This window comes from Cnephaeus nilssonii, assembly GCF_951640355.1.
Source record: "Cnephaeus nilssonii genome assembly, chromosome: 15".
In the NCBI taxonomy this organism is placed as follows: domain Eukaryota; kingdom Metazoa; phylum Chordata; class Mammalia; order Chiroptera; family Vespertilionidae; genus Cnephaeus; species Cnephaeus nilssonii.
Window position 1 is genome coordinate 54,312,525 of NC_137086.1, and position 12,600 is coordinate 54,325,124.

At 43.7% G+C, this 12,600-nt stretch overlaps 1 protein-coding gene across 2 annotated transcripts in view; it reads right to left on the reverse strand.

Moving 5' to 3' along the window:
• Nucleotides 1–2,488: 2,488 nt before the first annotated feature.
• Nucleotides 2,489–12,600, reverse strand: part of CHMP3 (charged multivesicular body protein 3) — a 49,613-nt gene continuing 39,501 nt past the window's right edge. For both annotated transcript variants that reach the window (XM_079791847.1, XM_079791848.1), the window contains 3 exons: nt 11,712–11,833; nt 10,058–10,172; nt 2,489–3,009 (listed from right to left, as the gene is read on the reverse strand). In XM_079791847.1, coding sequence (XP_079647973.1) covers nt 2,861–3,009; nt 10,058–10,172; nt 11,712–11,833 — 386 coding nt within the window. In that variant the 3' untranslated portion in view covers nt 2,489–2,860. The remainder of the gene's footprint in view (nt 3,010–10,057; nt 10,173–11,711; nt 11,834–12,600) is intronic.

Here is a 12,600-nt window from a genome sequence, read left to right on the forward strand (position 1 = left end):
TCTCAACTTGATTTATGGACTCAATGCAATCCCAACCACAATCCCAGCAAGTAAATTTGTGGATGTTGACAGATCAATTCTACTGTTTGTATGAAGAGGTAAAAGACAGAATACCCGACACAATACTGAAGGGGAAAAAACAAAGCTGGAGCACTTGATCTGACTTCAACATTTACTGTAAAGCTACATGAATCAACAGAGTGGAAAGTAAAAAGACAGTGTGGTATTGGTAAAAGAATAGGCAAATACATCAATGAAGCAAAATAGAGCCTTAAATAGGCCCACATAAATATAGTAAACTGATCTTTGACAAAGGAGCAAGGATAATAAAATGCAGCACAGTCTTTTCAACAAATGGTACTGGAACAACTGGACGTCCATGTGCAAAAATAAAAATCTAGATAAAGACCTTAAATGATTCGTAAATATTAAGTCAAAATGGATCACAGACCTAAATGTAAAACACAAAACTATAAAACTCCTAGAATATAACATAGGAGAAAATGTAGGTGACCCTGGGTGTGGTGAGGACTTTTATGATCCAACACCAAAGGCACAATCATGAAACAAATAATTGCTAAGTTGGACTTCAGTAAAATGAAGAACTTCTGCTCTATGAAAGATAATGTGAAGAGAATGAGAAGAGAAGCCACAGATTGGGAGAAAATACTGGCAAAACACACATCTGATAAAGAACTATTACCCCAAGTACACAAAGAACTCTTAAAACTCAATAATAAGGAAACAAACAACCCAATTCAAAAATGGGCAGAGGGTTCGAGCAAAAAAGAAAAAAAAAAGAGAGGGAGAAAGAATTCATGGACATGGACAACAGGTGGTAATTGGGGGGTGGGAGGGGGGTAGAGAGAGGGGTGAAGGTGGAAGACGTTATAGGGGGAATAAATGGTTATGGAGAAAAATAAAATAAAAATGAGCAAAAGATTAACAGATCCCTCTCCAAAGAAGATCTACAGATGGCAAAAAACAAACAAAAAAACATGAAAAGATATTCAACATCATGTCATTAGAGAATTGCAAATTAAAGGTGAGATACCACTACACAGCTGTTAGAATGGTCAAAATCCAAAACACTACCACCAAAGCGGCTAAGCATGTAGAGCAGCAGGAACTCTCATACATCGCTGGTAGGAATGCAAAATGGTATAGACAGTTTGGCAGTTTCTTATAAAACTAAACATACTCTTACCATGTGATCCAGAAGTTGTGCTCCTTGGTATTTACCCCAAATGAGTTGAAACATCCACACAAAAACCTGCACACGGACATTTACAGCTTTATTCATAGTTGCCAAAACTCGAAAGCAACCAAGATGTCCTTCAGTAGATGAATGGATAGAGTGATACATCCAAACAATGGAAATTCAGCAATAAAAAGAAATGACCTACCAAACCACCAAAGGACACAGAGAAAACTTACATGCATATTAGTAATGGAAAGAGGCCATTACTAATGTAGCAAATGTACTTCTGTGGTGTGGGAGGTGAATACGCAAAGTGGGAAGTCTGTGCATGTGTTGGGGCAGGAGGTACCTGGGAACTCTGTATTTCCCAGTCATTGTGATACGAACCTGAAACTGCTCTAAAAAATGTTTACTTAAAAAACAAAGTGGATTCTGAAGATAAAATCTAGAATAGGACGGTCCCTGGATTCAAGATTTCCATTTTGCATGACGAGACTAGAACGGCCTCACTGCGGCGACACCTGAAACTTGCGGATTTCTCTGTGCAATCTACAAAAACCCACCTGTGATGAGTGGCTGGGTTTTCCCTGTCCGGTTTACTGTACACAGGACTTGGACCACAGGGATCTGGGTTGCATCCTGTGCAAGGTGAGCTCTTTTTCTTATTTGTGAAGATTGAGTGAGATCACGTGTCAAACGAAGAGCTTTATAAACTGTCAAACACAAATATAAATTGCTACTGAATTATTTATAAATGTGACGTAGGAATATTTCAGATGTGTGAGAGTTGATTACAATGCATGGCCACACCATGCCTCTCACTGGTCAGCCCTGGCTTAGAGAAAGCACTTATGGGTAGACCCATATCCCATGCACCCAAGACAACCAGCTCAAAGCAGGGACAGGCAATCCGAAAAGGTCCTCATCTCATAGCTCTCTGCTCTGGATACAACTTGCAATGGGAAGGAAGGGAAGAAAAGCCCACCTATCCTCCCTCTACATACCCTTCAGGATGTTAAAACAGCCATTGAAACAGGACAAAGGGTCATAATTCCCAAGCATCCTTTTAGTTAAACAGATGGCAAAAAGCGCACAGAGGCTCCCATGCTACGTCTGTGAAGGCTGGGGAGAAGCATCTGCAGGGGAGAAGCATCAACAGGGGAGAAGCCCTTCTCCTGAGCTTCCAAGTCTTACACTCTCTTTCCAAATTATTTCCATTATGAAATAATTTGGAAGAGCAAACACTTGGCAAGTTCATTGCACATGACAACCTAAAAGGAGACCAAGTGTTAAAGCAGAAATTTATTAAAATCCATTCATATAGTGTTTTACAGAGAAAAAAATGTACAGAGTCCTCAACATCAGGCAATGAACTCTATTCTCAGAAGTGTTTTGCGAGAAGACCAAATTCTTGCCCTCCCTCCAAAAAGATTCTTCCATTTCTACTTCTGTAAATGATGCATTTATTACATCACGTCCCCAGAACAATCCTTTGAGACCCCAAAACCTCTGCAGAGAGTGAAGAAAACCTTCTCCAGAATGCAAAGCTTCCTCGCAGAGGTGTAGTGCAAGAGATACATAAATAGCGGCCATTCAGCGGAGTGTGCGCACACCTGGCGGGCTGGCCATGGAAGAGCTTCAGGGCGCAGCTGGGCGGGCCTAGCTGCGGAGTGTGGCCAGCCTTGACTGCATGGCCTCCAGCACCTCCTCCTCCTCCTCCTCTTCCTCCTCTGAGGCGGCCGTGGCTCCTGGAGGTTCAGGCTCTGGAAGGGCATCAGTCACTTTACTAGGTGCTTTGCCTAAGGCCCCTGAAAAGAAACAGTGAACAGATCAACAACACATTGGCTTAAGGACATGGTCCATCCTCGTCCCGCCTTTCAGGCCAGGGTCAGTCTGACAGAGAAAGGGCAATAAAACAAGCTGTTTTGGTTGAGGTTTTGCTCATGATGACAAATGTGCAAATACCAACTTGTAATGACACCAAAGTCATAATAACCATAAAGATTTTGATTTTAAGAATTTTGGTTGTGAATGAACAAACTGAACTACCAAGCACAATAGGGACAGACTCATAAGAGCAGGCAGACAGATCTGGTGGCAGGGGCAGAGGCGTGGAGGGACTAAGCAAAAAAAAAGAGAAAGAGAGACCCCTTGGACATGGACACCAGTGTGGCGATTGTGGGGGGAGGGGGTGGGAGAGGGCACAGAGGGAATAAATGGTGATGGGAAAAATGAAATAAAAAAAAAGAATTTTGATTCTGAAGCTCTTGATCTAAATTCCTAAACACTATTGAATACTTAATTTTTAAGATTCATGAAGATTTCAAATCTAACTAAATTGTTTCTAAATCTTTAAAAAATGTTTTTCTGGAATGTGGAGTAACTACTCCTCTCTCCCCCAACAAATTAAAACAAATAAAAAAACAATAATTAAATCTCACCAATTATATATATTTTATCAAACATAAAACTCAGAAAATCCAGAAGTAAAAATAAAGATTAAAAACTCAACTTCTGATCAAGATGGCAGAGTAGATGCTGCACTCGCCTTCTCCCACAATCACATCAAAACTACAAGTGGATTATAGAACCATCACTGAGAACCCCCTGAAGACTAGCTGAACAGAATTCACATCTAGCTGAACAGACCTCACAACCACGGTGTGGCAATTAAGAAATGGGAGGGAAGAGAAACCAAGATGGCGACATAAGGTAAACACCTAACTGTTGCCTACCACAACAATTTTGAAACTACAACTGGAAAACAGAACGCACACCGTCCAGAACCACTGGAAAGCTGGCAGAGTGGACAACCTACAACTAGAGAAAAAAAGAGAGGGGGACGCTGAGCCTCAGGAGCTGTGGAGGTGCGGAGATCCGTGAGCGCGGAAAGTGCGGGCAGCTGAATACGCGGCAGGCTTGCTCGCAGCACGCGGAGAGGGAGGGCAGCAGACGCTGCGTGGCTAGCTTTCTCATTTGGGAGAAAAACAAAACCTGCCGACTGCACTGAAATCCAGCTGCGGTCGGGGAGAAACTGGTCTGTTTAGCAGCAGGCGAGGCTCGAAAGCGGGCACGGAGAAACCTGCCCTCTTAGGGCAGCGCGGACGGAAACCAAGTTTGTCTGCGCCATTCTGAGACTCCGCCCCATCCAAGCTGAGCACAGCCTTCCCAGTGACTGGATTTCTTGTTCGGGATAAAAACAAAACCTCCGGTCTGCACTGAAATCCAGCCCCAGCTGGGGAGAAACTGGTCTGTTAGGCAGCGGGAGAGGCTCGAAAGCTGCCTTCTCTCAGAGGCGCGCAGCCATTAATTCGGGCACGGAGAACCCGCCCCTCTAAGGGCGGAGCAGACGGGAAACCAAAGCTTGTCTGCGCCACCCTGAGACTCCGCCCCATCCAAATTGAGCACAGAAGCTCTCCCAGCGGAGACACTGCTGATCCTCACAGCCAACTGGCTTGGAGATCAATTCCCACCAGTGAAACCAACAATCCCAACCACTCTGAACTCTAGTTTCTGGGGACACGCGGGGGACCCAGACGCTTATGGGACTCTCGGCCATCGGTTGGAGAGTGAGAGTGACTTTTCTGTCGGTGTGGACGACACCAGACTTCAACCACTCTCATAAGGGACACATTCAAGAGGCAGACTCAGTGAGCACCAAAGCCCTACTGTGTCTCCAGCACAGCAATTCTTCCGTTATAGACAAAGCAGGCCCTCACAACCAACTGGACCGGAGGGTAATTCCTCCCAGTGTACCAACAGCAATCAGGGCTTTTAACTACACCAAGACTTTCCACTCAGCCCACAAAGGGGAGTACCAAGAGCAACCACCTAGGGTGATAGGGGAAGCTGAGCTACCGGCCCCTATAGGTCACCGACCACACAAAGCCACTCCATCAACACAGGGAGGCAGCCAAAATGTGGAGACATCGCAGTATGTCACAAGTAGGAGAGATAGATGAAAGCAAACTAATGGACGACACAGTGTTCAGAACCATATTTATAAGGTTACTCAAGAATCTTCTAAAAACCGCTGATAAACTTGAAGAGACCTTCAAGGACCTTAATGAGAATACCAAAAAAATGGAAAAGGACCAGTCAGAAATTATGCATACACTGTCTGAAATAAAGAATATACAGAGTAGACCACCGCACCCGAAGAGTCAAACCAAAGATCTGGAATATGAGGAAGAAAAAAACACCCAACCAGAGAGGCGGAAAGAAAGAAGAATCCAAAAGTGTGAGGATAGCATAAGGAGCCTCTGGGATGGCTTTAAGCGTACCAATATCCGAATTTTTGGGGTGCCAGAAGAGAGAGAGCAAGATACTGAAAACCTATTTGAAGAAATAATGACAGAAAACGTCCCCCACCTGGTGAAAGAAATAGACATACAAGTTCAGGAAGCGCACAGAACCCCAAACAAGAGGAATCCAAAGAGGACCACACCAAGACACATCATAATTAAAATGCCAAGGGCAAAAGACAAAGAGAGAATCTTACAAGCAGCAAGAGAAAAACAGTTAGTTACCTACAAGGGAGCACCCATACGACTGTCAGCTGATTTCTCAACAGAAACTATGCAGGCCAGATGGGAATGGCAAGAAATATTCAAAGTGATGAATAGCAAGAACCTACAACCAAGACTACTCTACCCAGCAAAGTTATCATTCAGAATTGAAGGGCAGATAAAGAGCTTCACAGAGCCGAAACTGGTTTGGCTCAGTGGATAGAGCGTCGGCCTGCGGACTGAAAGGTCCCAGGTTCGATTCCGGTCAAGGGCATGTGCCTTGGTTGCGGGCACATCCCCAGTAGGGGGTGTGCAGGAGGCAGCTGATCGATGTTTCTAACTCTCTATCCCTCTCTCTTCCTCTCTGTAAAAAATCAATAAAAAATATATTAAAAAAAAAAAAGAGCTTCACAGATAAGAAAAAGCTAAAGGAGTTCATCACCACCAAACCAGTATTATATGAAATGCTGAAAGGTATTCTTTAAAAAGAGGAAAAAGAAGAAAAAAGTAAAGATAAAAATTATGAACAACAAATATCTATCAACAAGTGATTCTAAAAATCAAGTGAATTCAAAATCTGAGGAACAGAATAAACTGGTGAACATAATAGAATCAGAGGCATAGAATGGGAGTGGATTGATAATTCTCAGGGGGAAAGGGGTGTCTGTGTGGGGGGTATGGGAAGAGACTGGACAAAAATCATACACCTATGGATAAGGACAACGGGGGGGCGGGGAGGGAACTGGGTGATGGGGAGATCTGGGGGGGAGAAAGGAGAAACAATTGTAATAATCTGAACAATAAAGATTTATTTAAATTAAAAAAAAAAGAAATGGGAGGGAACCTAGCCTGTGTGGCTCAGAGGTTGAGCATTGACCCATGCACTAAAAGGTCACCGGTTTGATTCCCAGTCAGGGCACATGCCCAGGTTGCAGGCTTGATCCCCAGTGTGGAGTGTGCAGGAGCAGCTGCCGATGGATGTTGATGTTTCTCTCTCATCGATGTTTCTATCCCTCTCTCCCTCTCTCTCTAAAAACATATTTAAAAAAAAGAAAAGAAGTGGGAGGGGTATCTCGGCTGCAGAGGTCCCCTGGAGAGTGAGGGATCTCAGCCACAAACCACTTTCCAGTGCTGGGAAGGGAAGTGCCCGTAATATCTGGCTGTGAAGATTAGCAGGGATTGCTTGTGAGAAATACGAAGGGCCACTAGAGACTGAGGTGCTGATTATATGGGGCCCACACAGACTCACTCATTCACAAACTCACTGGCTCTAAGTTCCAGCACAGGGGCAGTAGCTTTAAAAGCATCAGGGGCATATGGGAAGGAGGGGCATGTGGGGAGGAACTAAATTGACTAATTTCAGGGAAAGAGCTGGAGGGATAGGGGAGAAGGCAACTCTCTCCAGGGGTCGAAGTACTGGAAGGTATCAAATTTGTTCTCTCGTTTAAATTGGCTAACACCACTCATCCTGCCTTGGTGATACCAAAACCCTGCCCCACCCAAGTCCCTTGCCTGGCCTGAGCCTCTTACAGCAGCTCTTTCACACAAGCAGCCCACCTTGGCTCAAGCTACAAACTTTCCCCAAAATCTGTACACCTCACATGAATGGTGGGCACCCTAGACTTGTACTGCAGACTTTTTCAAAGATCCACAAATCCCACACATGTGATGGCTGGCCTCAGCATGCATTGTAGCTCCTAAGACCAGCACACGTGGTAACAGTCTCAACATACACTGTAACTCCTATCAGGTGGCCCCAAGCCTGACATAAGTGGAGCCAGTTGCGGCCTATAGAGTAGCTCCAACTAAGCAGCCATAAGCCAGGCAGGCACGAGTCGCAGCTGGCCTGAGCTCACCTCGTAGTGCCCAGCAAAGGGTCACAAGCCTGGCACAAGTGGTGGCTGACCTTAGCCTGCACCAGAGCCACTCCCAAGAGGCCTCAGACCCAACAAACGTAGTGGCCAGCTTCAGATCAGACCAGAGCCTGAACCAAACAGCTCCACAACTGACACAACCTAAGGTCAGACTTGGCTGGCACCAGAGCCCACCAAAGTGACTCCAGCTCTGTGGGATCAGCCCTGCACCACTTTGTCGATTATACTGTCGGCCAGCACTCACAGCCAGTCAGCCTGAGGGTCAAACCAAACCGCTGACATGCTGGCAGCGTTCGGGGCTCAACTACAACCCACGAAGGGGACACCCCTGGAGCACCTGGCGTAGAAGACCAAGGAGACTGTGTCAATGAGCCACACAGGGCACTTTCTATATAACTTCACTCTTCAAGACTGGGAGACATAGCAGATCTACATAATACATAGAAACAAACACAGGGAGTCAGCCAAAATGAGGAGACAAAAAACATGCCCCCAAGGAAACACTAGGACAAAAGTTCAGAAAAAGAATTAAAAGAAATGGAGACAAGAAATCTACAAGATACAGAGTACAAAACATTGGTTATAAAAATGCTCAATGAATTTGGGAGAAAAAATAGATGAACTCATTGAGAACTTCAACAAAGAGATAGAAAACAGAAAAAAGGATATAGATTGAAAATATATTTAAAAAGTCAGAACTGAAAAATACAGTAACTGAAACGAATATACTAGTGAGAATCTACAGCAGATTAGATGAAGCAGAGGAAGAATATACTAGTGAGAATCTACAGCAGATTAGATGAAGCAGAAGAAGAATATATTAGTGAGAATCTACAGCACATTAGATGAAGCAGAGGATCAAATCAGTGTTCTGGAAGACAAGGCAACATATGTTGCCAAAAGAGACCCACTTTAGATGGAAAGACACACACAGACTGAAAATAAAGGGAAGGATAAACGTATTTCATGCAAATGTAAATTTAAATAAAGCTGGGGGTAGCAATACTTATATCAGACAAAATAAGACTTTAAAACCAAGGCTATCACAAAAGACAAAGAAGGTCATTTCGTATACAATAGCCAAGATATGGAAGCAACCTAAGTGTCCATCAATACATGACTGGATAAAGAAGATGTGGTACATATATGCTAGTACAATGGTCATAAAAAAGAACGAAATCTTACTATTCACAACAACATGGATGGACCTGGAGGGTATTATACTAAGTGAAATAAGTCATACAGAGAAAGACAAATACCACATGATTCCATTTATGTGTAGAATGTAAAAAACAAAGTACATGAACAAACAAAACAGAAACAAACTCATAGATACAGATGAGAGAAGGGTTGGGCAGATGGGTGAAAGTCATTATGAAGTACAAATTACCAGTTATAAAAATAGTCACAGGAATATAAAGTACAGCATAGGGAATATAGTCAATAATATATATATGTGCCCTGGCTGAGTAGCTCAGTTAGTTAGCACATCATCCCAATACACCAAGGTTATGGGTTTGATCCCTAGTCAGGACACATACAAGAATTAATCAATGAATGCCTAAATAGATGGAACAACAAATCAATGTTTCTCTTTCTCCTTTCCTCTCTCACTAACAATATCATTAAGTGAAATTTTAAAAAAATGTATATATGTATGTATTGTGTCAGATGGGTACTAAACTTATCAGGGTAATCACTTCATAAGGATATAATTATCTAATCACTATGTTGTATACCTGAAACTAATATAATATTGTATGTCAACTGTAAATGAAAAATAACTTTAAAAAAGAACAGGGGAAAAAACCAAATAAACCTCATTAACCATCACTCAGAGATAACTACTATTTTTCTATAGATGTGACTTTTACATAAAAATGTGTATTTCCAAAGGCTTTTTTCACATAATACGTTATGAACATATTTACATGTCACTAATATATTTATATCTACATTACCTATCACAACTATAATGTATTCCATTAAAACATATATAACATACTTGACTTAACCAATATTCTGTTATTAGGCATTTAACTTGTTTAGAACTTTTCAATATTATAAACAAGACTACTACAGACATCCTTGAGTTAAATCATTCAGCCATCTTTAATTACTAGGGTAAACTACCAGAAGTCAATCTTTTAGGTCAAGGGCTTTTGATAGCTATTGCCAAATTACTTTCCAGAAATTCTACACCAATTCAAACTCCCAAATGCAGTTGTGACACCAATACTTCACCTTTCAACTTGAAAACTATAGGAATTAAAAAAACCTCTTTATTTCTGTGTCCTAAAGAAGATGTTTATAGATAATGTGCTTATTTTTCAAGAAATAACTTGCACAATCTAAAATTAAAAATGTATAAGTGAGGAAGTTATAGCCTAAAGAAAAAGCTATTAGCTAATTTAGTGAATGCAGGAAAAATGGCCATAAAAGGAGGTGAGAAGGGATGAATGTCAGGGTCATACCTGCTGTAATTTCAAACAGAATTTTGTCAATTTCCATTTCTGCTGCTTCTTCCATTTCTTCCTGGTCTTCCATGCTTTCAAAAGTGTCCTCCAACATCTCTTCTATGATCCCTGCCTAAACACAGAATAAACCAGGTCACTTCCAACAGTTAAATCTGTTCTTAAAAGACACCTTTAAGGGCGAGTGCCCAGTGAACTTCAGCGTCTCCCAGGCCAGTCCACCCTTTTGCGGGTTAACACACAAGACCGTTGGCCACAGGAAACCCTGGATGCTGCCCTCTCTGCAGAAAGGCAAAGGGATAAAAGGAAACTCTTCTCCAAATTTAGCACCAAGCCTGGAGGTGGGCCTCTCATGGCTATCAGCAGAGCTTCACAAAGTACCCCCCACTACAACGGCAGTGCTTGGGGAACAACTTGCTGACAGATGACTGAGTGTCCCGAGCTGTCTTGGCAAGCACCGGCACAAGGCACTTCCTACACCACTTCCTCTGGGCAGCTCAGGTAATAAGGTCAGACAACCCCAGATCTGTCACTTACTACCAACATTACTTGTAGGTTACTTGGCAACTTCAAAATTCAGGTTCCTACTGTGTAAAATGGGGATGAAAACACCTACCTCACAGGGTCACTGGGTGGACTTGATAGGACAGAATGTGGGATGCACCAGTGGCTGGCAGAGGGCTCAGTAACAATATCCTCCTGAGCCCTGACCAGCAGCAAGGTCCTTGAAAGGCCCAGTCCTGGTATGGCAGGTGTTTACTGCTTTCTATTTGGTTTTCAGCCTCTCCTTCTCTAGTCTAACAGGCACCAGCCACCATAGCCCTTAGGATCCAATCAGTCCACTCCCTGCTTTTGTAAATAAAGTTTTATTGGAACACAGTAACTCTCAGTTGTTGACGTATTATGTATGGCTGTTTGCCCTGACTGGTTTGGCTCAGTGGATAGAGCGTCAGCCTGTGGACTGAAGGGTCCCAGGTTCGACTCCGGTCAAGGGCATGTACTTGGTTGCAGGCACATCCCCAGTAGGGGGTGTTCAGGAGGCAGCTGATCGATGTTTCTCTCTCATCGATGTTTCTAACTCTCTATCCCTCTCCCTTCCTCTCTGTAAAAAAATCAATAAAATATATTCAAGAAAAAAAAGAAAATTATGTATGGCTGCTTTTACACTACAAAGCAGTGTTGAGTAGTTATAACAAAGTTGTATGGCCCACAAAATAGAAATTACATTTAATATCTGGCCCTTCACAGGAAAAAAAAGTTACCAAAAGTTTGCTGGCGAGGGAGGGAGAACGACCCCCATGCCAGCTTCTCTAACATCCCCCTGGAGCAGACAGAGGAACCTAGGCTCTTTCTGTCTCTGTACTCCTGTCGGAGCCTGTAAACTCCAGCTTCCCGAATCCAAAACACTCGTTCCCTGGATCCCAACCTCCCCTAGAGTTCTGGGTACACTTCCACTTCCTCTAAGGGGCACTCTGGCAATCTGACCCAGCCTCTGCCATGCTCAGCTCAGGTGGTTTTAACCGATATTTACTACTGCTCCTCTGTCCTCGTTGTCTGGCCACAGTGGTCCGTCCATTCCTGCCCAACCCAGCTCTAGCCTTTGCCACTTGCTGAGCGTGACACTTGGCAGGATGCAGGGCTAGCCCAAGGTCACCTTCATCATCTCTTTGGACAGCTCCCGCATGGTGGCCTGGATTTCTGGGATCTTCACGAGAGTCTGCATGGCCTTCATCACTTCTGTGCTCTTCTGCAGGGAACCAGCCACTCGCAAAACCGCTGAAAGAGAAAGACTGCTCAATAGAAGGGACCACAGGATGAAAAAAAGAGAGTAAAATTACAAGCCATTCTAAGAAAAGGAAATAGTAGTCTGTGAATTTCCAAAGCCATTAATGCATCTGTAGAATACACTACTGCACTAGGTGACCAAGAAACTGACTTTTCTAAACTGGGTGCTACTTTGCCAACACTGAGCATGCACATCAACGGGCCAATGCGGAGAGGGACCCGAAGGCCTGTGGCTGACCTTAGGGAAGGAAGCTGGCCAGGAATAACCATGGCATCCATGTGAGTCACACGTGTGAGGAACAGCTCTGGACCTGGCCAGGGCCACACTGGAAAACAAGGCTTTAGGCTACCCACATAGTGCTCTTTACAAACCAGCCTGTGGACTATAGCCACTCTGTGAGGAACCTGCTGCTGGCTGTCAGGAAAATGAGAGAAATCAGGGTAAGAGGCAGTGAGTATATGTGCGTGTCAACGTAAGATGGTTACAGTTCCTTGCTAGGGAAAACCTGTATATACATACTAGAGGCCCGGTGCATGAATTCGTGCATGGGTGGGGTCCGGCCAGCCTGGCCAGGGGGAGGGGACATGGGCAGTTGGCTGGCCTGTCTGCTGGTCAAACTCCTAGTCAAGGGGACAATTTGCATATTAGCCTTTTATTATATAGGATATACACCGAGTGGCCAGATTATTATGCGTTCAAAGATCATAATAATCTGGCCACTCAGTGTGTGTGTGTGTGTGTGTGTGTGTATCACATA